This window comes from Physeter macrocephalus, chromosome 2 (genome assembly GCF_002837175.3).
Source record: "Physeter macrocephalus isolate SW-GA chromosome 2, ASM283717v5, whole genome shotgun sequence".
Lineage (NCBI taxonomy): Eukaryota > Metazoa > Chordata > Mammalia > Artiodactyla > Physeteridae > Physeter > Physeter macrocephalus.
The window spans coordinates 40647519-40674864 of record NC_041215.1 but is presented as its reverse complement, the minus strand read 5'-3'; the positions used below and the strand labels follow the sequence as shown (position 1 = coordinate 40674864).

General features: G+C 39.8%; 1 protein-coding gene across 9 annotated transcripts in view; it reads left to right on the top strand.

Moving 5' to 3' along the window:
* The window catches only part of PTPN4 (protein tyrosine phosphatase non-receptor type 4), a 190166-nt gene that overhangs the window by 145053 nt on the left and 17767 nt on the right, over positions 1-27346 (top strand). For 8 of the 9 annotated variants that reach the window (XM_055087461.1, XM_055087462.1, XM_055087463.1 and 5 more), the window contains exons 16-26: positions 4471-4630; positions 7754-7837; positions 7930-7986; positions 13793-13949; positions 17064-17230; positions 18028-18118; positions 18203-18264; positions 20783-20929; positions 22396-22524; positions 25613-25761; positions 26938-27073. In XM_055087461.1, the coding sequence (XP_054943436.1) occupies positions 4471-4630; positions 7754-7837; positions 7930-7986; positions 13793-13949; positions 17064-17230; positions 18028-18118; positions 18203-18264; positions 20783-20929; positions 22396-22524; positions 25613-25761; positions 26938-27073 (1339 nt within the window). Of the gene's footprint in view, positions 1-4470; positions 4631-7753; positions 7838-7929; positions 7987-13792; positions 13950-17063; positions 17231-18027; positions 18119-18202; positions 18265-20782; positions 20930-22395; positions 22525-25612; positions 25762-26937; positions 27074-27315; positions 27334-27346 lie in introns of those variants that run through there. The other variant, XM_055087467.1, reaches the window with a different exon arrangement.

Here is a 27346-nt window from a genome sequence, read left to right as displayed (position 1 = left end):
TTGTCTTGTTCCTGATCTTAGAGGAAATGCTTTCAGTTTTTCACCATTGAGAATGATGTTTGCTGTGGGTTTGTTGTATATGGCCTTTATTATGTTGAGGTAGGTTCCCTCTGTGCCCACTTTCTAGAGAGTTTTTATCATAAATGGGTGTTGAATGTTGCCAAAGGCTTTTTCTGCATCTATTGAGATGATCATATGGTTTTTCTTCTTCAGTTTGTTAATATGGTGTATCACATTGATTGATTTGCATTTACTGACGAATCCTTGCATCCCTGGGATAACCCCACTTGATCATGGTGTATGATCCTTTTAGTGTGTTGTTGGATTCTGTGTGCTAGTATTTTGTTGAGGATTTTCATCAATGATATTGGTCCGTAATTTTCTTTTTTTGTAGTATCTTTGTCTGGTTTTGGTACCAGGGTGATGGTGGCCTCATAGAATGAGTTTGGGAGTGTGCCTTCCTCTGCAATTTTTTGGAAGACTTTGAGAAGGGTGGGTGTTAGCTCTTCTCTGAATGTTTGATAAAATTCACCTGTGAAGCCATCTGGTCCTGGACTTTTGTTTCTTGGAATATTTTTAATCACAGTTTCAATTTCATTACTTGTGATTGATCTGTTCATATTTTCTATTTCTTCTTGGTTCAGTCTTGGAAGGTTATCCTTTTTAAGATTTTGTCCACTTCTTCCAGGTTGTCCATTTTATTGGCGTAGAGTTGCTTGTAGTAGTCTCTTAGGATGCTTTGTGTTTCTGCGGTGTCTGTTTTAACTTCTCCTTTTTCATTTCTAATTTTATTGATTTGAGTCCTCACCCTCTTTTTCTTGATGTGTTTGGCTAATGGTTTGTCAATTTTGTTTATCTTCTCAAAGAGCCAACTTTTAGTTTTATTGATCTTTGCTATTGTTTTCTTTGTTTCTTTTTCATTTATTTCTGATCTGATCTTTATGATTTCTTTCCTTCTGCTAACTTTGGGTTTTGTTTGTTCTTCTTTCTCTAGTTCCTTTAGGTGTAAGGTTGGATTGTTTAGTTGAGATTTTTCTCATTTCTTGAGGTAAGCTTGTATTGCTATCAACTTCCCTCTTAGAACTGCTTTTGCTGCACCCCATAGCTTTTGGATCATCGTGTTTTCATTGTCATTTGTCTTTAGGTATTTTTTGATTTCCTCTTTGATTTCTTCAGTGATCTCTTGGTTATTTAGTAACGTATTGTTTAGCCTCCAAGTGTGTTTTTAACTTTTTTTCCCCTGTAATTCATTTCTAATCTCATAGCGTTGTGGTCAGAAAAGATGCTTGATATGATTTCAATTTTCTTAAATTTACTGAGGCTTGATTTGTGACCCAAGATGTGATCTGTCCTCAAGAATGTTCCATGTGCACTTGAGAAGAAAGTGTAATCTGCTCTTTTTGGATAGAATGTCTTATCAATTAAATCTATCTGGACTATTGTGTCATTTAAAGTTTGTGTTTCCTTATTAAATTTTTGTTTGGATTATCTGTCCATTGGTGTAAGTGAGGTGTTAAAGTCCCCCACTATTATTGTGTTAGTGTCGATTTCCTCTTTTATAGCTGTTAGCAGTTGCCTTATGTATTGAGGTGCTCCTATGTTGGGTGCATATATATTTATAATTGTTATATCTTCTTCTTGGATTGATCCCTTGATCATTATGTAGTGTCCTTCCTTGTCTCTTGTAACATTCTTTATCGATATGTATGTTCCTATTACCATTTTCTTAATTGTTTGGAGTTTGTTTTTGTAGGTCCTTTTCTTCTCGTGTTTCCCACTTAGAGGAGTTCCTTTAGCTTTGTTGTAGAGCTGGTTTGGTGGTGCTGAATTCTCTTAGCTTTTGCTTGTCTGTAAAGCTTTAGATTTCTCCCCGTCTAAGCTGAATGAGATCCTTGACGGTTAGAGTAATCTTGGTTGTAGGTTCTTCCCTTTCATCACTTTAAATATGTCATGCCACTCCATTCTAGCTTGTAGAGTTTCTGCTGAGAAATCAGCTGTTAACCTTATGGGAGTTCCCTTGTATGTTATTTGTCGTTTTTCCCTTGCTTCTTTCAATAATTTTTCTTTGTCTTTAATTTTTGCCAATTTGCTTACTATGTGTCTCAGCGTGTTTCTCCTTGGCTTTATCCCGTATGGGACTCTCTGCGCTTCCTGGACTTGGGTGGCTATTTCCTTTCCCATTTTAGGGAAGTTTTTGACTATAATCTTTTCACATATTTTCTCGGGTCCTTTCTCTCTCTGTTCTCCTTCTGGGACCCCTATAATGCGAATGTTGTTGCGTTTAATGTTGTCCCAGAGGTCTCTTAGGCTGTCTTCATTTCTTTTCATTGCTTTTTCTTTATTCTGTTCTGCAGCAGTGAATTCCACCATTCTGTCTTCCAGGTCACTTGCCTGTTCTTTGTCTCACTTATTCTGCTATTGATTCCTACTAGTGTAGTTTTCATTTCAGTTATTGTATTGTTCATCTCTGTTTGTTTGTTCTTTAATTCTTCTAGGTCTTTGTTAAACATTTCTTGCATCTTCTTGATCTTTGCTTCCATTGTTTTTCCGAGGTCCTGGATCATCTTCACTATCATTATTGTTTATTCTTTTTCTGGAAGGCTGCCTGTCTCCACTTCATTTAGTTGTTTTTCTGGGGTTTTATCTTATTCCTTCATCTGGTACATAGCCCTCTGCCTTTTCATCTTGTCTGTCTTTCTGTGAATGTGGTTTTTGTTCCACAGGCTGCAGGACTGTAGTTCTTCTTGCTTCTGGTGGATGAGGCTATCTAAGAGGCTTGTGCAAGTTTCCTGATGGGAGGGACTGGTGGTGGGTAGAGCTGGCTGTTGCTCTGGTGGGCAGAGCTCAGTAAAACTTGAATCCGCTTGTCTGCTGATCGGTGAGGCTGGGTTCCCTCCCTGTTCGTTGTTTGGCCTGAGGCGACCCAACACTGGAGCCTACCCGGGCTCTTTGGTGGGGCTAATGGTGGACTCTGGGAGGGCTCACACCAAGGAGTACTTCCCAGAACTTCTGCTGCCAGTGTCCTTGTCCTCACGGTGAGCCACAGCCACCCCCGCCTCTGCAGAGACCCTCCAACACCAGCAGGTAGGTCTGGTTCAGTCTCCTCTGGGGTCACTGCTCCTTCCCCTGGGTCCTGATGCGCACACTACTTTGTGTGCGCCCTCCAAGAGCGGAGTCTCTGTTTCCCCCAGTCCTGTGAAAGTCCTGCAGTCAAATCCCGCTAGCCTTCAAAGTCTGATTCTCTGGGAATTCCTCCTCCTGTTGCCGGACCCCCAGGTTGGGAAGCCTGACGTGGGGCTCAGAACCTTCACTCCAGTGGGTGGACTTCTGTGGTATAAGTGTTCTCCAGTTTGTGAGTCACTCACCCACCAGTTATGGGATTTGATTTTACTGTGATTGCACCCCTCATACCATCTCACTGCAGCTTCTCCTTTTTCTTTGGTTGTTGGGTATCTTTTTTGGTGAGTTCCAGTGTCTGGTGAGTTCCAATGTCTTCCTGTCAATGATTGTTCAGCAGTTAGTTGTGATTCCGGTGCTCTCGCAAGAGGGAGTGAGGGTGCTGGTTCTTAAAAGCTACGTCTACCTTGAAGTTGCCCTGTCAGACCTAGCTGGTCAGATCAGCTCCTGCTGCTAGGGCCTGACGTTATGCTCTCTAGCGTCTGTTGATTTTTAGCCCCTTCCCCTGAAATTGGGTTTTCCGACTTACGTACGCATCCGGTGTTGCCTCCTCAGTGAGCTCAGCCCTCTTCCTCGTTGTGTTCATCACTTCCGTGAGTTGTGTTTGACCTGTAAATAAAACGGGCAACCCCGTGAGCTCTCTGGATGGTACCGGCTGTTTTGTCTTGGAGCAGCTCGGCTCTCAGCTCTAATTTCTCCCTGCCTGCCCACATGACTGCTGAAAACCTTAGAAAGGGGTTTTTATGGTAGATTAATAAATATCTTCATAGAGATACCCTTAAAAGTATATTTTATTATATGTGAATTGTTTACAGATTTGATAAAGTAGGAAATTAGATTTGTTACTTTAAACTTCAAAGTTAAGGAAGATTTCATTAAACAGTGGCACTTGCAAATAAACATGGTATTTAAAGCTTGTCTCCTATTAGACATCGTAATAAAATAATAATTCTAGGCTGGGAGGAATTGGAAGATTGGAATTGACATATATACACTACTGATTCTATGTATAAAATAGAGAACTAATGAGAACCTACTGTATAGCACAGGGATGTCTACTCAGTGCTCTGCGGTGACCTACATGGGAAGGAGATCCATAAAAGAGGGGATATATGTATACGTATAGCTGATTCATTTTACAGTAGAAACTAACAAAACGTTGTAAAGCAACTATACTCCAATAAAAATTAATTTAAAAAATAAAATTCTACCATTACTTTAAAAAATAAATAAAATAATAATTCTGTAAGACAACTTCCAAAATATTTATTTTTTCTCTTTTTTTCTATCTAGATCACAAGAGACCCCTGGAGATGGGCAGCCTCCAGCTTTACCACCCAAACAATCAAAGAAAAACAGTTGGAACCAAATTCATTTTTCACATTCTCAACAAGATCTGGAAAACCATATTAATGAAACATTTGATGTTCCATCTTCCTCTGAAAAAGCTACTGTAAGTAGTTTCTTCAAATATTCTCACATTTCTTTGAAAATGTTTAATTGTAAATGAAATATTTTTTGTAACATAGCCTGTTTTATCTGTAAATTATGTTATAGTGCTTTCTCTTTTTCATCATGTGTTTGCTCATGAATTGTGCCACCATATAGCCCAATTGTGGAATTTCCTTTTATCATATTTATAAAACGTTCATTGCTCTAGAAGTTAATTTTTGACAAATTTGTTGATTTCTGTCTTACAAAACACACATTTCCAGAACAAATGCTAATAATCCATTAAATACCATTAATTTTATTACATAATTGACTGGGTGCCGAGACTTTATCATTTATCATTTTCCTGAACCTTTTGAAATTGAGTACAGGTCTCCAGAATATATAATTACTCTGTTCTTCAAAATATATTCGTGAGTTGCTTTAGCACTTTGTACTAAACAAAATGGTAAATTCTTAGAATCCCCTGATTTATGAATTTTCATTGCTTTTTCAAGTAGATGAACCAAAGGTGAGATTGTTAATAAATTTTAAGGATACACTGTGTTCATGAAGATGTATAATGACAGACAGAAATATGAGTGTATTTCAGGAAACTTAAAGGGACATCCAGGAATAAAATAAGATGCAGGGAGAGGAAGTCCCACAGCAGGTGCTGGCAGTGCCAGAAGTCTCTGCTGGCCATTGCACTCTTCCCCTCTTGTTTTTCACCCATAGCCCTCCCACGTTTTCTAAAATTGAAAAACAAGAGGCAGCCACTCTATTCTCCCACACTTATGGCCCCACAGACGCATCAAAAAGATATCAAAATCCTTACCCAAAATGAATGACAACTTTAGTGCCACCTGCGTGGTGATTCTTAGGCATCGCTCATTCATCGGTTCATAGTTACTGAGGTCTTTTTGTGTGCCAGGTACTTCAGGAGGTAGTGGGAGTATGAAGACAAATCAGATGTGGTCCCTGCTATTAAATAATTTATAGTCTAGTTTGCTTTTTCCTTCATGCAGAAATGACTTATTGAGTACCTATTGTTATAGGCTCTGGGTATATAACAGAGTAAAATTAAAAATTAAAAACTCTGCCTGCAAGAAACTTGTATTCTGAGGATAAGGGTGAGACAAACAGTAAACAAAATATGTAATTTAAGTATATAGCATATTAGATAGTATAACTGCTAAAGAGACAGAGCAGAAAAGGGCTAGGGAATTTCCAGAGCAGAGTGTTCCAGTTCTAGATAGTGTGAGCCAGGGATGAGATTGGTGATAAGCCACATGGATACCGGGCGTGAGAGCAGGTAAGCCGAGGGAATAGCAGGTGCCAAGGCAGGGTGTGGCTGATGTGGTCAGGGGACACCAAGGGGGTCAGCGAGGACAGGGCAGAATGAACAAACGAGAAGGACAGGGGACAGCAGAGGGCCGGATCCTAAGAGCCTGGTCTTGTGAACGTTTCGTTTTTCAACCCTGAGTGAGATTGGAAGCAAACGGACATACCTAAGGAGAGAAGGAACGTGATGTCACTTAAGTTTTAACGGTTTCACTGTGGCTCATATGTTGGCAGTGGACCGAAAGCACGGTGGCAGCGGAGAAGCTGGCTGTGAGGTGTTGCAGGGCCCCAAGAAGCAGCGGTGGTGGGAGCAAGGTGGTGCCAGTGGAAGGGCTGAGACACAGCTGTGTTCTGGGTGGTTTTAGAGTAGAGCTGACCTGCTCTGCTGAGGAGTTGGCTGTGGAAGACCAGAGAGAGAGGAGTAACAGCAAGGGTAACAGCAAGGTTTTGGGCCTGAACAAACAGGAGGATGAAGTTCCCATTTGCTGACATGGAGAGGCTACAGGTAGAACAGGGGTGGGTGGAATGTCAGGAGCTCAGCTGGGATGCGTTGATATGTCTAGTGGGAGTCCGTTTGGACTCTGGAGTTGAAGGGAGAGGTCGAAGCTGAAGGTATAATGTTGAGAGTTGATGGCATGTAGACAGTATTTGAAACCATGAGACAGGAAGTGTAGTGTGTACAGATACCAGAATAAGAGGTTCTAGAAATGGAGCCTTAGTCCTCCAAACTGTAAACATGAGGGAGTTGAAAGAAACCAGCAAAGGAAACTGAAAAATGCAGACCAAAAGGTAGGAAAAAAACTAGTCAACTGGCTGATGAGAAGGCAGCCACAGAGAGAGTAACCAGCTGTGTCAGATGCTACTGGTGAGTCGAGGAAGGTGGGGACTGAGAACTGAACAAGCTCTATAATTAGAAGTGACTATGGGCATTCATAAGTATATAAAAATAACTAATTCAGCTGTGGAGTTAAGGGAAGACTTCCTAGAAATGGTCATCTCCGACCTGTGTCTCAAAGGCCAAATAAGAATTAGCCAGCTACTTACCCCCAACGAGCAGGCATAGAACATGTTAAGTGAAAGAAGCCTGCAACAAATGACATATACTGTATAATTTCATATATATGAAATGTCCAGAATAGTCAAGTATATAGGGAGGAAGTAGATGAAGGGTTGACTAGGACTTGGGGATGGGGGTGACCGCTCATGGACACAGGGTTTCTTTGGGGGATGAAGAAAAGGTTGTAAAATCAAAGAGTAGCATTTTAACAGGTCATTGACATGCCTGTCAACTTTTTCCTCTGTGATTTCATCTGCTGCTTCAAACCAGAGAATTGCAATCTCTGAATTCATCTTAGTTTCAACCAAATCAAATGCTGCCTCCAAAAAAAAAAAAAAAATAGTCGTGATGTTCTTACAGCTCTGTGACTATGGTAGAAATTACTGAGTTATACGCTTTGAATGGGTGAAGTATAGTGTGTGAGTTGTATCTTAGTGAGGCTGTTTTTAAAAAGCAGAGGGGACGTAAGATGAATTCATGTAAATACTTATGAGTGTTTGCTCTGTGCAGAGCTTTGAGCCACGTTCTAGAGACCCTGAAATTAACTACTCAGGTAATTAATAAAGCCCCTGTTGCTCTTGGCACTTACAGTCTAGCATGCAGGTAAGGCATGAGAGAAATGTAAATTATGATTCTTTATATACTTTAGATAATATCAACATACAGGAAGCATGCTTCATGTATATCTGAAGGATAGGCTATAAATGAAGAGCGTGACAAGTTATTTATTTTTGTCTTTTAAAGCCTAATGGTGGTATTCCACATGATAATCTTGTCCTAATCAGAATGAAACCTGATGAAAATGGAAGGTTTGGATTCAATGTAAAGGTAACTTAGAATTTATATTGTACTCAGTTTTTAAATTAAGGTGTTTCTGTGTTGGCAATACTGACTGATACTCGATTTGCACTGTTTTGAAGGGAGGATGTGACCAGAAGATGCCTGTGATCGTGTCCCGAGTTGCGCCAGGAACACCTGTGAGTCAGCAGCCTTCCCAGTGAATCCTAGCTTCGAGAATACATGCGTATTTTTATTAGTATAAATAAAGGAGTAAAATGAATCATTTAATTTGTCAAGTAGCACATGATGTTGGCTGAATCTCTTTAATTGCTGGGAAGTTAATTTTTATTTATTCCCTATCTATAACAGTTTTTAAAATCCTTGTTTTTACAAAGAAGCTAGATTCTATGAAAATAACCCCTTTAAACAGCAAAATGTAGACAGAGGTATAGTTTTTGTTTGTTTGCTTTTTTTGTTGGCTTCTGTTTTCATTTAGAATTGTTTAACCTACGTTCTGTTTGTCTACTTTCTGTTTAAAATATGTATTTTAAGTTCTTTATTATGAACAGTCTAAGCAAAAGTAGAGAAAAGACTGCATGTACCCATGAGGATGAACCCCCTGTGCCCCCTCCTTCAGGTTCAGCACCCATGAACTTCCTGCTCGTAAGGACAATTCTTGCTAACTTGTGGGTGTGTCGTCTTGATTGATCCTGTGTATCACACATATTGCTTTCAGACCCCCATTTCTGTTGTTGTCTCCCCTGTTTAACTGCATTTCTCTTACCTAAAAGGTCTCTAAGGGCTTGGAGCCAGCACCCATTGTCATTCAACCATCTCTGTGTCCTGGGAGAGGCAGGAACCTGCAGCCTGAGGGAAGAGGCTAGTTATGGGGTCTGGTGCTTTGCAGCAACCTCACAGTTGATTTGAAGATTGCAGTCAAGATTGATCAAGGATATCATGTTACATGGTTTTAGTTCTGGTTTTTAAGGACTTTGTTGGTTGCAAATAACAGGGAACTCCTGGAATACCCCTGGCTTAACCGTAAATACAGAATTTATCGTACAGCTGTAGAGGTGTGTCACAAAACCCAAGGACAGGAATGCACTCAGACTTCTAAAAAGAACTTGAAAAATCATTAGGACTCTATTTTTCATCTGTTTCTTTTTCTTTTTTTTTTTTTTTTTTTGTGGTATGCGGGCCTCCCTCTGCTGCGGCCTCTCCCGTTGCGGAGCACAGGCTCCGGATGCGCAGGCTCAGCGGCCATGGCTTACGGGCCCAGCCGCTCCGCGGCATGTGGGATCCTCCCAGACCGGCGCGCGAACCCGGTTCCCCTGCATCGGCAGGCGGACGCGCAACCACTGCGCCACCAGGGAAGCCCTCATCTGTTTCTTTTTATGTGACTGTTCCATTCTTGTCTCTCAGTGCAAACCAGTTTGTACACTGAATTAGCTTCATTTCTCAAGCTACTCCAAATAAAATACATTCTAAATGAAAAGTGTACTTAGTAGCAGCTTCAAGCCAAGTCCTGTAACATTAGCACCGCAGACACACTCTACCTGCAGAAATGATTGTGACTCCAAAATCTGTACTAAATAGAAACTGTGTAGCTACCACCATTCAGCCCCTCAGTCCATGTGGGGTGAGGTGACCACTAGCAACTTCAGGGTTTGTATGTTACCAGCTCAGCAGCCCAGACTCATTAGGCCCCTCAATCCAACTTACAGACTTCTGGGAAGCAAACCCTTCATAGATCCAGCTTGGACCAGATGTCCTCTTTTAAACAAATCCCTTGTGATCAGAGGTGACAAGACAGGGATGTGATGTATAAAATGACTACTGAACCTACTACACATGTGAAAGATGGGGGAAATAGTCCAAAATTATTTGTTCAGTATGTATTGGGAAGTGTATGTGTGTTTGGCAGTGCAGATTAGGAGATGAACGATTGCTAAGTTCTCATCTAGCAAGTTGAAAGTTAGATAACGTCTGAAGTAAAAACTAAAAAATAAAATTGGAACGTTATTTAGAGATACTGAGGTAAATACAAAAGATGTAGCTAAAATGTTGAAAGAAGATGCCTCAAAAGAGGGGGAGAAGATAGGGGAGAACATAAGAAATGGTTTCTAATCATAATAATCTTATGGACCTAGTCAGCTCTCTAAACTGTGTGGTGGTGTATAGCTTTCCCAAAAACGAAAATTTTAAGTAAAACTTATTTTTAATTAAATATGTCTTTTACCTGACGATTCCACTTTTAGGAATTACCTCTAATGAAACAGTTGGAACAAAGGGTACACAAGGACGTTCGCTGTAATATTGTTTGTGAAACTTAAAAATTGGAGGGAAAATCAAAATGTACATCATTGGAATTGATTAAATAAGTTATGCATTGCTTTGCAGCTCTTAAAATGATAGATGATGTAGCATATATAAGTATGGAAATATTTTCATAAGATATAGTATTATGAAAAGTGCATATTTGACAATGGAATACTACTCAGCCCTAAAAAAGAATGAAATGATGCCGTTTGCAGCAACATGGATGGACCTAGAGATTATCATACTAAGTGAAGTAAGTCAGACAGAGAAAGTCAGATACCATATGATACCACTTATTTGTGGAACCTAAAAAAATGCAAATGAATTCATTTACAAAACAGAAACATACTCCCAGACATAGAAAACAAACTTATGGGAATTCCCTGGCAGTCCAGTGGTTAGGACTCCACACTTCCACTGCCGAGGGCACAGGTTCGATCCCTGGACAGGGAACTAAGATCCCGCAAGCCGCGCGGTGCAGCCATAAAAAAGAAAGAAAGAAAGAAAACAAACTTATGGCTACCAAAGGGGAAAGGGGCAGGGAGGGATAAGTTAGGAGTATGGGATTAACAGATATACACTATGATAAAGAACAAAGACCTACTGTATAGCACAGGGAACTATATTCAATATCTTATAATGATCTGTAATGGAAAAAATCTGAAAATATATGTATATATTTGTAACTGAATCACTTTATTGTATACCTGAAACTAAATCAACTATATTCAATTTAAAAATGCATATTATACTTTCATATGTTTGTTTTATCCATTTAAAAAATATGAGTTATGTAAATATATTTTAAAAATCTAGAAACATGATAAAAAATGTTAGCAGTCTTTCATCTGGGTAGTGGAATTACTGGTATTTATTACTTGGTTCCATGTTCTTTTTTTTTTTTTTTTTTTTTTTTTGCTTCATTGGGTCTTTGTTGCCGTGCCCTGGCTTTCTCTAGTTGCGGCGAGCAGGGGCTACTCTTCGTTCCGGTGCACGGGCTTCTCTTGTTGCGGAGCACAGGCTCTAGGTGCGTGGGCTTCAGTAGTTGCAGCACGTGGGCTCAGTAGTTGCAGCACACGGGCTCAGTAGTTGTGGCACACGGGCTGTTGCTCCACAGCATGTGGGATCGTCCCTGACCAGGGCTCAAACCTGTGTCCGCTGCATTGGCAGGCGGATTCTTAACCACTGTGCCACCAGGGAAGTCCGTGTCCTTTTTTTAAATTGTCTGAAATCATGACAATGAGCATGTATTGCTCTTATAATTAGAAAAAAACAATAAACCTTTTTTGACTTGGATGCCAATTGTAATAGTCATAAAAGAAATATTGAGTTTTCTGAACAGTGAATGTGGGTAGTTTTCAGTTAAGTCAAGGGTGTTCTTGAACATTCTATAGAGAGGTTCATTTCCAAACAAAATCTTATGACTATAAATTTTTATGCTATACAGATTACTATATCGGTAATTTCTCCTTTCTGCTACATAGAACTATGTTTCATAAATAGTGACTGAACTTAGAACAAATTAAATAAATAGAAATGTGTCATTTTTATATTATTTTATTAATTAAAGACTGTTACAGTTTTCCAGTTAGAAACCTCATTTTAGGTGATTGAGGGGAGAGGACAGTGTTTCAAATATTTTAGTGTCATTTTTTATATTGGAAACCTTCTAAAATGGATAATTTCCAAAATCATGTTTTTCTTCCTACCTGATCATATTTGAGCCAATAGCTCTTGCCCCAGCAAAATTCATTTCATCTAGACTTGCCAGATCCAAATGAAATGCAAATAAAAAATTATCCCTGATAAAAGGCAGATTAAGTATGAGAGCGTTACTTCAGTTATAATGGGTAACCACTGTACTATAACATTCAAAGATTTTTTTTTTTTAACCACTACAAGAAGTAGAGAAAGAAGCAACTAGAGAGAATGGTCCAAACCGTAAATTTGAATTTTCCAGATTTTAATGCTTTGCACTGAAATATCTCATTTTTAAAATTTCACGACGATGAATAATTAGGACAGATACATGTTCCTTTCTCAGAGTTTCAGGTGTCTAAGATCACACATGTCATAAGCGGCAAAGGAAGAACTTGGCTCCTAGACCAGTGCTCTTTCCACTAATGACAGTACCTTATTGGACTTTGTTGACTTTGTTTTACAGTGAGTTTAGTTGTGCTTCCATCTTTCAAGCCTTTGCCATGGCCCTTTCTGAAAGGTCGAGCCCTATCATTTCCTTCGCGGTCTGAGCCATCATCCTGCAAACTTGAATCCCATGTGTTCTCATTCCTCTGTCCCTGGAGCAGGCTGTCCATATTTCTGTTGATCTCTTTTACCTTATTTACTTGTTTGTTTTCTCAATAAAATACAGGCAGCCCTCACATGCACAGCTGTGCAGGGCTGTAAAGATAACCGTGCAGTCTGAAACCGTACAAAGTGCTCTTGATAGTCAGTGGGAAAATTATGTTTGTTTCCATGGCCTTTAAATTTTTCATCAAAACTTTAAAATTTCTGATGCTTTCTCTTGTAAATATATAGGGAGATGAAAAAATAGTAAAACTAATGCTGATTCAGTATCCTGTAATTCCAAACGTTAGAAACATTGAGAATTAAAGTGTTTTATTTCTTTGTGAAAACTTATCACAGGTAATTTGTGAACAGTGCTTGTCTCCTTGTCATATAGGTTAAGTTACAGAGTGAACATTTTTTCTTACCTTGGCAAGTGGTCATAATTCTTTCTAAGTCTGAATCCACTTCCACTTGTCCTTTGCACTTTCAGTGATGTGAAATATCTCCCAGGAGTGCCTGTATTGAGAAGTTTTTCGCCAGCATCACTTCCTCAGACATCTTCATCCTTCTTGTTGCAGCCACTTTCATCATTTATGTTGATAAATTCACCTTCTCTAAATTCCTTTCCCTGCATATCTGGGGTCTCTCAAACAGTAGAAGTGTCAATATTTCCATAGTCAACTATTTCTTCTATAACTCAGTTTATGTTCAATTTGAATTTCACTTCCAGCACTGTCCCTTTTTGTTTCTTTGCTACACTTTTAACTTTTTGGCTAGCTCGCTCTTTAGATTATCCATTTTTACATGGGTTTATCACTGGGAGACAGAGACAAGTAACCCGCTTTGCTGTCTCTACATGAACTGAATAACCGATGCCCAACGCCAGGTCACCAGTAGCCTTTGAAAGAAGGGATGTGATTGCCCACTGATCAGGTGCATATTTATGATTTACATAGTGATTTTTGGACTGACATGGGCTAGCGGCGAATTTTGTACTTTATGCAGTTATTTATAATTAATTTATCACAGTAACTGAAATTTGAGCCATGTTAGGAGACTGGTGTTATTTAACTCAGCTGTGGTGACTGAAATTTGTATGTATGTGGACAGTGCAAAGTGAGGGCTGCCTTGATCTGTGCACCTTGAGAATGTTAGTCTTCTCTGTATGTCTAGGTATATAATAGGGCGTTAGGGGAAAAGGTATTAATGAAGAAGGAAAAAAGGAGTGTCTTTGTGGGAAAGTGAGATTCCTACTTCTGTTTTCTTAGTGGATGAGTGAAGAAAACGTCTACGTGTGGTTTTAGTTCTACTGCAGCGTCTATAAACGTAAGTTCCTGTGCCTTAGTTGCAGAAAGCTGGGTGCAAATCGGAGACCTTCTTCTCATCCCATTACAGGCCGACCTGTGTGTCCCTCGACTGAACGAAGGGGACCAAGTGGTGCTGATCAACGGCCGGGACGTTGCGGGACACACCCACGACCAGGTGGTCCTGCTCATCAGAGCGAGCTGCGAGGGATGCTCTGGGGGGCTCGCTCTTGTAGTTCGACCCAACGGTGAGCGCTCTGCGTCGCACTGGGTGTTTTTATAATTCCTTCATGTTTATGACCAGACACAGCGGCCGAGCGGGCTTCTTAAAACACAGGTCACGTCCCCTCCGTCTCTTGCTCAAGGCACAGCGGCTTCCGTTCACACGTGGAGTAAAACGCGAATTCTTGGCCACCTTGCCCAGCCCCAGCCTCGCTCCCTCTCCTGCCACCTGTGCTGGCCTTCCCGATGGTCTTCTGATGTTCGTGGAACGCATACCCTCACTTCGCTCAGGGCTCTGCTCAGACGGCAGCCTCGGCAAGTTCTGTCCTGGCCGCCGTGGCTGGGGTTGCCTCCCTTGCGCCCAGGTGCTCGAGGAGTCCTAGGTCCTTCCTCAGGTATACTTGCTGTTCCACATGTAGAAAGCCCTGCAACAAGCTAGAGTTTGGTTTCTACGACAGTCTCACGAATATGCTGCCACATGGAGCGCTCAGGGGCTCCTGAAGCCATCCATTGCCCTTTTGGACAGGGTTCCTAATTCTCTCACTTTGTGCACTGCAGAATAAATGTGGTGCGGAGTCAGCTCGGCCTCAGCAGTGTCCCGAGCAGGGTTTCAGCAGAAACTGTGCCTTCCCTCCAGGCTCAGTCCCAGGCCCTCAGCCTGTGCTCGTAATGGCGCTGCTGTGGGTCCCACAACCCTCACCAGTCCCCTCTGGAAGCATTCGTAAATGCCATACCTCCTCCTGGCAGGAGACACACTCTTCTAGTTTCGTTCCCAACAGTTACTGTTAATCGCAGTTTAGCCACAAGAGTGACTATTGGTTAGGGCCACATCACCAGTTACATACCATAGGAAAGTGAAATGTGGTTAGAACTCTACCGGTTCTCCCCACGTACCCATTTTGCCTCTTGGGTACAAACAGACATTTTCATTTTACCTTCCCTGCAGGCAGACCTTGGAGATATTGCAGGTTCGGTTCCAGCCTACCATGATAAAGAAAATACTGCAATAAAGAAAATACCGCAGTAAAGCGAGTCACATGACTTTTTTGGTTTCCCAGTTCATGTAAAAGTTATGTTTACACTATACTGTAGTCTGTTAAGTGTGCAATAAATCACATTGTCTAAAAAAAAAACAATATACATACCTTAATTTAAAAATACTTTATTACTAAAAATTGCTAACCATCATCTGAGCCTTCAGGGAGTCATAATCTTTTTTGCAATAGTAAATCAAAGATCATTGATCATAGAGCACTATAACAAATACAGTTTGAAATATCATGGGAATTACAAAAATACGACACAGAGACACGAAGTAAGCAAATGCTGTTGGACAAATAGCACCAGTAGACTTGCTCAACACAGGGTTGCCATAACCTTCAATCTGTTTAAAAAAAAAAAAAAATGCCATAGTTATCTGAGAAACGCAATAAAACGAGTTTTGCCTGTACTTTGTGTTTTTCTGCGTTCATGGTTTAGAATTGGCTTTCTAGGATAATTCAGAGGACTTCAACAGAACATTGTATTTTGACTTTTAAAGGAACTCATTTATTTATGTCTGTTATTTAGGTGATTCATTTTTAGGCATTTTCTGTCACATAAAGCAACTTAAATTTCATACTAAGAATCATCTCTCAATTTGTTTTTTTCTGTTTTCTCTTGATAACAGATCCTAAAGAACTTAATACTAGCTAATAGTTTTTAAATGCTTTCCATAGACCTGAGCTCTTTTATATATTCTCATTTAACCTTTACAGCCATCTAATGAGATAGATAAATTATCCCCATTTTATAGTTGAAGACGTTTAGGCACCAAGACATTAGGCACCAAGACACCAAGTTATCTGCTCCCAAATTCATGACTAGTACAGAGGCAGAATATGAACAAAAATCTATATAATGGAAAAGGCATGGCCTTTTTGCAATTCCAAATCACCCCATTTATACTTTAAATTAGGAGAGGAACCCACCTACGGCCTACATTTTTTGGCAAGGATCTTTCTAATATTGCTTTATTATCAAAATCTAGACCAGGATTCATTTTCAGTGTGCGTCTGTCATGTCTATTTTTTAAAAAATACTGTATAATCACAATTTTAAGTTATGTTTGCCAAAATGTAGCTTGTTTTTCCTGGTGTTTTTCCCCTTTAAATCTTATTTCTTCTTAGACAAATTGCATTTCCATCTTTTTGTCTTTACATTCTTCATTTCAGAAATCTGTTCTTCTCAAAAGTGCATATGTATTTGAGCAGGAACAAAACTTCTTAAACAAGGCCAGAAGCTTGACTCCATCCCTAAGGGGCTCTTCTCTGCTTCAGCTTTGCCTTTCCCCATGGGGGTCAGGATTTTGTGGGACCAAGGTCACGGCATCTGTGACCTCCCCTTCCTTTTAGACCACCTTTTTCAACCCTTAGTTCTTTGACCAAATAACTCTGAGCCCATTCCTGGGCCTCTGGCCATTTTTCCCAGATCCATTCTCCCAAGGCTTGATCACATGATATAGGCCAACAGGGTAGCGGAGGGGAATCAATTTCCAAAGGGGTATATAATGGGCTTCCGTGTGGACTGCAAGGTTCAGGGTGTGCTTATAGGCCCCCACGTTGATGAGTGGAGCTGAGGGTGGCCTAAGGGCCACAGTCTAGGGGTGGCTCCCCTCACTGCCACAACCATGCATTCTGGCCTAGAATTCTCCTTTGAAATCTGGCCTCTTAAGTTGTTTGGTAGATACATCAAGGAACGAGAATACAAAGTATTTTGTTTAGCATTCTGTTCCGCTTATGTGTAGCTTTTCACGTCTAGACCTATTGTGTGTATAGGCCTCTATTGCTGCTCTTGTCCCAGGTCCACAAATTAAAGATCCGGTCAGAGCTGCTTCTTGGCCTTCCTCTTTTTCCTACTGTCTCTTTAAGTTACAGACATTTTCAGCAATATGGCCACAAACCCTTCTTTTTCCCAGAGGTACTTATTCTACTCCACAGCCACTCTCAACCCATACACAGTGGTCCCAGACTCAGATCTGATGAGTTAGGAATAAGTGAATATTTTTCCTGACACAAAATTAAATAATATCTGGTACATTCCTTTTGCCAACTCATTAAGGTTTCCATGAGGCTTTTTTGGTTTTGGTTTTGGTTTTGTAGCTGTGTATGATGTAGTGGAAGAAAAGCTGGAGAATGAGCCGGACTTCCAGTACATTCCTGAGAAAGCCCCACTAGATAGCATCCATCAGGATGACCATTCCCTGCGGGAGTCGATGGTCCAGCTGGCTGCGGGGCTTATCACTGGAACAGTGCTGACACAGTTTGATGTAAGTAACGTTCTGTGGGAAAGGTGTTTGCCTGTATTTTCATGGCTTCTTAACTGCCTAATCTACTGTCAGTTAAAATTTATAAACTAAAATATTATTCTGAGAAATACTTGATATAAAAAGAATTCTAAAATGCAGAGTTTTAAAAAATTGCTTCCAAAATACTAGCTATGGTTTCATTAATAGATATCTGTTTAAAACAGAGGGATAAGGAGGTTTTATAGGTATGTCATCAAGCTACATTTTCTCTGTAATTAAATAGCTGTTTTTATGAAAGGTTGCAGATAGACTATTATAGATGTAAAAATACTGTGTTAAAGGAAAATAATTTTTGTACCTTTTGTCATATTTAATCCTTTCCTAATTTCTGTCAGTGTAGTTAGCCATCATTAATGTTTGTTGCTCTGAAGTGTATGTTGTAGATAGGTGACTATAAAATATTTAGGGCACGTCAGGTTTTTTTTAAATATCTCTAAACTAAATGAAAGCTAAGTGTTTCCTACAGATTTGCTGTTTAAAACTTCAGGTACTTTTGCTGTAAGGAAAATTGTTTTTTACTTGTTTTACTATTTTTCAAAATATATATAGTTCATGTCAGAGATTTTGCAAAATTCAGCTTTGCAAATCTGGTTCAATACCTTACTAAACCTAAGGTACATCATTGTATAGATGTGGTATTCCAAGGAAAAAAACCTGTTTCTTGATAGCATAGAAGGAAGTCTGGAAAACAAAATAGAAACTCTTGATGGCTTTCTGGACTCGTTCTTTTTTTTTTTTTTTTTTTTTTTTTTTTTTAGCAACTATATCGGAAAAAACCTGGAATGACAATGTCTTGTGCCAAATTACCTCAGAACATTTCCAAAAATAGATACAGAGATATTTCGCCTTGTGAGTATCTACCCTCTCTGTATGTTATGTTTAATCTTTTTAACATAACTTTATTAAAATGTTCTTTCTTTTAAATTTTTTCAGATGATGCTACACGGGTCATTTTAAAGGGTAATGAAGACTATATCAATGCAAATTATATAAATGTAAGTTTTTTAAAATTATGCCTTTGTCGTTTGGAATAAGAGGGACCACTATAAACTTTGAGATTTATTCCAGAATCCATGAATAATGACAATCAACTCTTTTAGTATGTACCTCCAATAAGGACTTTTTTTTTAAGCAAAACTATTATACTGTTACAACACTTAGAAAAATAACAGAAACAAACACTTAAATGAATAATATGCTCAACTTAATTTACATAAAGAAAAGTACAAGTCAAAACTGCAAGGAATTACTACCATTTTTCACCTATTAGATTGAAATATCAAAACGTTTGATAATACCCTATACACGTCTACAGCCTTTATCTGAAACCTTGGGGTCAAATAGGCTTTGGGATTCAGAATTTGGAGGAGTTTTGGAAGGTTATTCGGTGCATACACTGTAATAAGTAATGTCCCCAGCAGGCTATGGGACATTACCCTATAATCAATAAGTTGATATTCAACAGCAAACAAACTATGGATATTCCCACGAAATAGGACTGATAGACTATAAACAGGTTCAGGTCGGATACTGTTACCAAATGAGTCCAGGTTAGGTTAGGTATACCAAAAAAAAAAGAGACGAACTTATGCTTCAGAACATTGGGAGTTTCAGAATGTGGAGAAAGGATTGTGGATTATTAAGGAGTTTACTGAGGAACAAGCATTCCTCATACATTCTTGGTGGAAGTATAAATAGGGACAACCTCTTTGGAGAGCCATTTGGAGCTGTCTGTTAAAATTTTAAATGCAGGGCTTCCCTGGTGGCACAGTGGTTAAGAATCCGCCTGCCAAGGCAGCGGACACGGGTTCGAGCCCTGGTTTGGGAAGATCCCACATACTGTGGAACAGCTAAGCCCGCGTGCCACAACTACTGAAGCCCACGCACCTAGAGCCCGTGCTCTGCAACAAGAGAAGCCACCGCAATGAGAAGCCCGCGCACCGCAATGAAGAGTAGCTCCCGCTTGCCGTGCTAAAGAAAGCCCGCGCGCAGCAACAAAGACCCAACGCAGCCAAAAATAAAATTAATTAATTAAAAAATGTTTTGTTTTTTTTTTTTTTGTGGTATGTGGGCCTTCCTCTGTTGTGGCCTCTCCCGTTGCGGAGCACAGGCTCCGGACGCGCAGGCTCAGCGGCCATGGTTCACGGGCCCAGCCGCTCCGCGGCATGTGGGATCCTCCCAGACCGGGGCGCGAACCCGGTTCCCCTGCATCGGCAGGCGGACGCGCAACCACTGCGCCACCAGGGAATCCCTAAAAAAATGTTTTTAAACGCACATGCACTTTGATCCAGCGTTCTCATTTTTTCCTGTTGCCTATACAAATATATTTCTTCCTGTGTGCAAAAATGTTAGGTCTACAAATTATTCAGTGTAGCCTTGGTTATGATAGCAGATAAATTGGCCGCAACTTAAAATGTTATATAAATTTACGGTACGTTTATACAGTAGAGCCATTACACAGTATGAAATTTTATGTACTAATCTGACATGATTTTAAAGGTAAAGTAGAAAAAAGAGAAACAAGATGCAGAACAACATTATATGCTACCATTTATATTTGACAGAATAAAAGGAAGGTAGTTTTGTGTGTACATTTGTGTGTCATGTGTAGAATATCTTCAAAAGGATATGATAGGAGCTAGGAAAAAGGATTGCCCTCTTGAGTGTAAACTGGAGGCTGGGATGGGAAGGAGAATTCTTTCCTCACCCTTTGGTATTCTTCCAGTTGCCATGTACACGTCACCTTTTCTTTTTTTTAATTCAGTCTTAAAAATATAATAAGATGATGGTTCATCTTCCCCAGGTACTTACAGTCTTACTTTCTGAAAATAATGAACTTAAAATATTTTTCCAATCTTTTCATGTTATATATATTATATATATAATTGTGCATATTATATAATATTTATACATCACATTATACATATATACACATATATAATATGAAAAATCTAAACTGAAGCCAATGGCAGAATTTTTGCTCCTCACAAAATTTACTAATAAGCTGGTTAGAGACAGTTTTTTTTCTTTTCCATTATAATTTATTACAAGATATCGAATATAGTTCCCTGTGCTATACAGTAGGTCCTTGGTTTTTTATGTATTTTATATATAGTAGTGTGTATATGTTGATCCCAAACTCCTCATTTATCCCCTGCCTTTTCCCTTTGGTAACCATAAGTTTGTTTTCTATGTACGGGCAAACATTTTTTTATTTCTATATCAATTCTCTGCCTCTGAAACAGGATTCTCTGTAAAGCTGCGCTTAAAAAAACCATAAGAGCGCTTTGGAAAATATTTAAATTCCTGTTTCCACTGATTGAAAGATAAATATGTATAACTACTGCACATTGCCAAGAAATTTCTGCTATAAATAAAATAAATTGTAGATAAAGATTTGTTTTACTCACTTTGCAATTTATTGAGATTAGTTGTATTCAGTAGATGATTTACATGTGTTTGATCCTGGTAAAAAGTAATAATGCGAACGATTCTGTTTTTGTGTCCTTTTAGATGGAAATTCCTTCCTCTAGAATAATAAATCAGTACATCGCTTGCCAAGGGCCGTTGCCACACACCTGTACAGACTTCTGGCAGATGGCATGGGAACAAGGCTGCTCCACGGTTGTGATGCTGACCACACAGGCCGAGCATGGCAGAGTAAGTCACGCTGCCCGAAGCTTTTCTAGGCTGCATCGCGTGCACAGTCAAGAGAGCCACGTCGTGTGGTCTCCTCTGTCACCTTTAAACGTCCTTTCTTATGGGGTCGTGATTAAAATCATCATGAATAAGCGCTTAACTGTGACTGACACATAATAAGTGTATTATAATGTGATATAAGTGTTAGCCATTATTATTTAAATGGACTAATATATACGTGGTAAGGGATTTGTATCTAGAATATATAAAGAATTCATACAACTTAACCATAAAATAACAAATACCCCATTTAAAAATGGCCAAAGGATCTGAATAGATGATTCTGCAAAGAAGATATTCAAATGGCCAATAAGGTCACGAAAAGATGCTCAGCATCATTAGTCATCAGGGAAAGGCGAATCAGAGCCACCATGCAATACTACGTCATATCTAGTAGGGTGGCCAAAGTAAAGATGACAGAATATAACCCGTGTTGGTGATGATGTGGCGACAGTGGAACCTCCTGTACCGCTGGTGGGTTTGTGAAATGGTGCAGCTGCCTTGGAATACAGCCTGTCAGCTCTTCAAGAGGCTAAACGTAGAGCGACTGTAACTCAGCAGTGTCACTCCTAGGAATACCCGAGAGAATTAAATCCACGTCCACACAAAAACTGGTGCACAAATGTTCACAGCTGCATTATTTTTAATAGCCCCAAAGTGGGAGAAAACCCAGATGTACCAGATAAAATGTGATATATGCATACAGTTGAATATTATTTGGCAATAAAAAGGTATGAAAAAATGATACATGCTGCAACATGGATGAACCTAGAAAACATTGTGCGAAGTGAACAAAGCAGTCACCAAAGACCGTGTATCTTATGATTCTATTATATGTGATGTCCAAAGTAGGCCATAGGGGACAGAAAGTAGATTAGTGGTCACCCAGGCCTGGCATAGAGGGAGGAGAGGGGCCCGAGGGACGCACAGGGATTATTAAGGGCTGTGGGTCTTCCTTTGGGGGTGATGAAAATGTTCTAAAAGTGATGTGGTAATGGTTACACAGCTCTGTGAGTATACTAAAAACAATTGAATAGTGTAATGGTACGTGAATTGTATGTCATGAAACCTTTTTTTTTTAATCTTAATTATGAATATCAATGGATTGCATTTGGCATTTTAGTTGAAGATTCTTTCTCATTGTTAACTTAAATCTAAATTAGTGTAATGGTAAAACAATGGGTGGAAGCTTTTTGTAAACAGGATATTTGCAGTCTCAAAATAGATCCAAACAGACTATTATTACAAAGAGAAAAAGTGACAAAGAAAAAAATGATACTAGTTGGTAAATCTAGGTGAAGGGTATATGAGAGTTCATTAAATTATTCTTGTCACTTTTCTGTAAGTTTGAAAGTTCTTAAAAATTAAAACATTTTAAAAATTGGAGAATCGGAATTATGTATATTTCTAAAATCTATTGATACCAGGTTAAGTGTCACCAGTATTGGCCGGAACCCACAGGAAGTTCATCCTATGGGTGCTACCAAGTCACCTGCCACTCAGAAGAAGGAAACACTGCATATGTCTTCAGGAAGATGACACTGTTTAACCAGGAGGTACGAAGGCAGGGGGTCTGTTGGTTAGAGCTGTTTTGTTTAAGGTAGAGGCTGTGACAGATGAAAATGTTTTTAGTCTGAGTCCTAGTTACTAAGAAATATTAAAAAATTGCTGAACTATTTGCTTCATTGGGATACTTTGGAATCTTATGAAATGTATTCTCCTACTATAATATTTCCAATTTCTGTAGGTAAATAAGAATGCTCAGTGAAAAAATAGCCTAGTAAATAATACTTATTACTATTAATATTGTACTCTTCCTATTCATAAAAATTATACCAGGGGTGTTGGCTATAGATTTTTTCCTCCACGTATTATTGGTAAGGTATTGGAGTCCATCTGTAGAAATGGAAAGAACAATTGAAAGCTATCAAATTATTACCCCCCCCCCTTTTTTTTTTTTTTTTTTTGCGGTATGCGGGCCTCTCATTGTTGTGGCCTCTCCCGTTGCGGAGCACAGGCTCTGGACGTGCAGGTCCAGCAACCACGGCTCACAGGCCCAGTCGCTCCACGGCATGTGGGATCCTCCCAGACCGGGGCACAAATCTGTATCCCCTGCATCGGCAGGCGGACTCCCAACCACTGCGCCACCAGGGAAGCCCTATTCCCCTTTTTTAAGAGTGGAAGAGAGCAGTTTCACAGTCTTCTCAGTATTAAGGAGGAAAAGGTCATAGGCAGGACCTTCTGACCTCAGGCAGATTATAGCTTTCAAATTGTTAGTTTTTCTTAGTGCTCCACGTGGCTTCCAGATCAAAGCCAGAGTGGAAACCGATGAGGAAACGACGGCTCAGTAACCCAGCTGGGAGATGTGTGGAGGGCAGCACGTGCCTGTCCTGTTGGGCTGCCAGAGCCTGGACCAGCCACCTTGGGCAGAGGGGCGGTGGGGGCTTTGGGGGCTGAAGGCAGAAAGAAGTGATGCTAGAGAAGAGCACAGCATCCACGGCCAAGCCTTTGGAGACGAGACCACGTCTCCCCTGGTCCCACACACAGGCTGCCGCCACTGCACCCCTCCGCGAGGGTGATTACAGGAGTCCAGTGAGACAGGGCCTTACTGACCAGAAAGGGAAGGAGCGCCATGTTGTGCTCAAGGAACCTGGCACTGGATAAATCTAAAGTTACAAGAAAATAAAGTTTTCAAAATCTTACGGGCTAGAGATAGAATGAATTTTGGGTTTGAGCGTGGACACTGTATAGCTCGCGGTTGTATGACAAGGCAAGCCAATAAGCTGGTTCTTCACTTTCCTAAATAGACATGACAGATGAGCTTGCAGAGGGTTGCATCAGGTGATACATGTATCCCATCGTTCTCCACCGGCAGATTATCCCTGGCAGTTGTATATATTTTAGTGGCTTTTCTTTGCAACGCTGAGTACCTCAGAACTATGCTAAGACACAAATTAGTTTCTAACGTTGGAGCCAATTATAATTGGGAAAATTAACTTGCTACCATCAATACATACATACATGGGTAGATAGATGAATAGACAGATAAATGCTACCCCAAAACTTAATAAAATATGATTTTACCTTACCCATTCTTGTAGATTATTGGTACCGTTAAGTTCTTTTGTTAACAGTAATAGTCAAAGGTAATCTGTGCTAGATACCTTAAATTCATCTGAAAAATTAGTTATCACATTAAACTGAGGTCTCTTTGGGAATTCTTCTCTCTTAATTACCTTACTTTCACGTTCTTTTCTGGAAGCTCCATCTAATGTAAATGATAGTAACCAGATTTCATAGTGTTGAATGACTATAGCTATCGAGTATTGAGCGTATGATTCCAAACAGCTGTGATTGGGTGCTTTGCAGGTCCTCTCACTGAATCCTTTTAACATGAGACTATCCCTCTGAGGTGTAGATGTCACTTCATTTTTCAGTTGGAGAAAGTAAGGCTCTGAATTAGCATCTTAACTGGCAAAGTTGACATTTGAGCCAAGATGTATAAATTCAGTACCTTACTTTCTTCATTATACCAACTTTTGGCTCCCCCAAAAGAATTAAGTCCTGATTGATTTTGTGTTTTTATGCTCTCCAGTTTTTGTTTTTTTGTTTTTTTTTTTTTTTTGTGGTACGCGGGCCTCTCACTGTTGCGGCCTCTCCCGTTGCGGAGCACAGGCTCCGGACGCGCAGGCTCAGCGGCCATGGCTCACGGGCCCAGCCGCTCCGCGGTATGTGGGATCTTCCCGGACCGGGGCACGAACCCGTGTACCCTGCATCGACAGGCGGATTCTCAACCACTGCGCCACCAGGGAAGCCCGCTCTCCAGTTTTTAACCTACATTTATTTTGAGATTTTATTTTTCCTGATTTCCATAATTTCACTTGCATTTATCAATAAGTATTAGCCCAACTTTGTTCATTAAAAAAATTTTTTTTTTTTTACCTTACCTTTTTTGCTCACCTAACAATTCTTTAGTTTTCTTTTAAACATTTCTCTGGGATCTTAATCTGTTTTTGCCTGTTTACTTGATTATTGTCCTAAAAATACAAATATAGAAATTGAGTTGTAAGAAGAGTAATAATCCAAGTGACTGATACTTAAATGGGTACAGCTGTTTCTGTAAAATGGTTTCTTTCCTTTTCCTTGAACTTTTGGGTTTTATTGAGTTTATACATTACTTTTTTGGCAGGGGGGAATGAGAGTGGTTTCTTTTGCTTTTCTTTTGTTTTTTTAAAAATATATTTATTTTTGGCTGCATTGGGTCTTCGTTGCTGTGCGCGGGCTTTCTCTAGGTGCAACAAGGAGGGGGCTACTCTTCGTTGCGGTGCACGGGCTTCTCATTGCGGTGGCTTCTCTTGTTGAGGAGCACGGGCTCTAGGTGTGCGGGCTTCAGTAGTTGTGGCTCGCGGGCTCTAGAGTGCAGACTCAGTAGTTGTGGCACACAGGCTTAGTTGCTCCGTGGCATGTGGGATCTTCCCGGACCAGGGCTCGAGCCCATGTCCCCTGCATTGGCAGGTGGATTCTTAACCACTGCGCCACCAGGGAAGTCCATTGCTTTTCTCCTAAAATTAAAGTGACATGAATATTTGTTTATATTTTAAGAATTATTTCTAAGTCAGGTGCATAATTTTTCATTATACGTAGAAAAATGAGAGTCGTCAACTCACTCAGATCCAGTATATAGCCTGGCCCGACCATGGGGTCCCTGACGATTCAAGCGACTTTCTGGATTTTGTTTGCCATGTACGAAATAAGAGGGCCGGCAAGGAAGAACCTATTGTTGTTCATTGCAGGTATTTTATTTTCTGTCCATTATGATTTGAGTAACTGACTAGATGTGTCATTTTTAAAAGGGAATACATATTATATTTTGTCCTTCAGTTATGGTTGTCACGCTGATAGAACTCGAAGCTAGGTTCTGAAGGTAGAAGGCAAAGGGTATGTTTTAACAGATGATTGACAGAAATTTTATCATAAGTAAGAATAATACTCACCGCGCTGATTCTTAGCAGTTTGTCTTCTTCATAGTTATGTCTTAAAGTTAATGGTTTCATAGATTTGGTGAAATACAGCATTGCAGGAGCTGGGTTGCATCCTGAGGTTTGGATTTCCTGCTCCTGGCCCCTCTTAGGACGTTTGGTGAGCATCTCACCTCCTTGGAGTGGCGCTGCCCAACCCTCTCAGGAGGGACCACTTCCAAGAGCCCCGGTGAGTGGTGGCTCACACCCTCCTTCCTTTCACACTGAGCCCTTCTGCCCTCAAGGGACCGGATACAGTGCTACAGCCTTGCAGAGATTAGGAGCCAGAAGTTATTTTCTCCTCATCCAAGTGGTTTATTCAGAGGATGTATTAAGGAATCTCTTTATCCTTAAACTTTCCAGCACTTTTTAAGAGCAAACTTTCAAATCATCAAAACAGATTGTAGACCAAATATTGGAGAGGCCAAATGGCAGGAATGGTGGACACGTTTGGCTATTTCATATCCTTAGTTCCCAAGAGCTACTTTATCCACATTCACAGTGTACTTCACAAAGTTGTTCTTAACTATCTCAATGGTGAAGTTTAATGAAAATTAAATTTGGTTTTAAAAATTGATTTTTGAGTGTGTAAAATAGTTGTCTTTTGTACATTTGTTAATGATTTATTATTGTAATTCTCTTATTTTGCATTTTAAAGCTGTTTCTCCAATAAGCTTCTATACCTTGTTCAGATTTTAAAAACTGAAATGTAACTTTTAAAATTGTATATTTGCAACTAACAGTTGGGGAGGGGTGGTTACAAACCATTTAATCTGTATTAAGTGACTTTTTTTTTTTGGTTTTCAAAACAGTTTCCAGTTGGCTTGCTACTTTTGTTAATATAAAATATTAAAATCAAATTGTTCTTCTACTGTAATATGATTCAGTACAAAAGGCACAAGGAGTGTAACAGAATTGTATCAGACCTTGCCCCATATTTGTCTTTTTTAGTGCTGGGATTGGAAGAACCGGGGTTCTTATTACCATGGAAACAGCCATGTGTCTCATTGAATGCAATCAGCCAGTTTATCCACTAGATATTGTGAGAACAATGAGAGATCAACGAGCCATGATGATCCAAACTCCTGTAAGTACTACATACCTCATGTATGTGTGTATTCTCAATGTGATGGTTTTTGTTATCAGTATATATTTCAAACCATACTTTTCTCATTTTAATTCTCTGCCAGGAGCTAATAACCCTAGCACAAGGACCAGCAAATACTGCCAATGAGCCAAACTCGCCACTTGTGTTTATAAATAAAGTTTTATTGGAGACAGCCACAGTCATTTATTTACATGTTGTCTATGGCTGCTTTCACATTACAGTAGCAGAGTTGAGAAGTTGCAGCAGGCACCA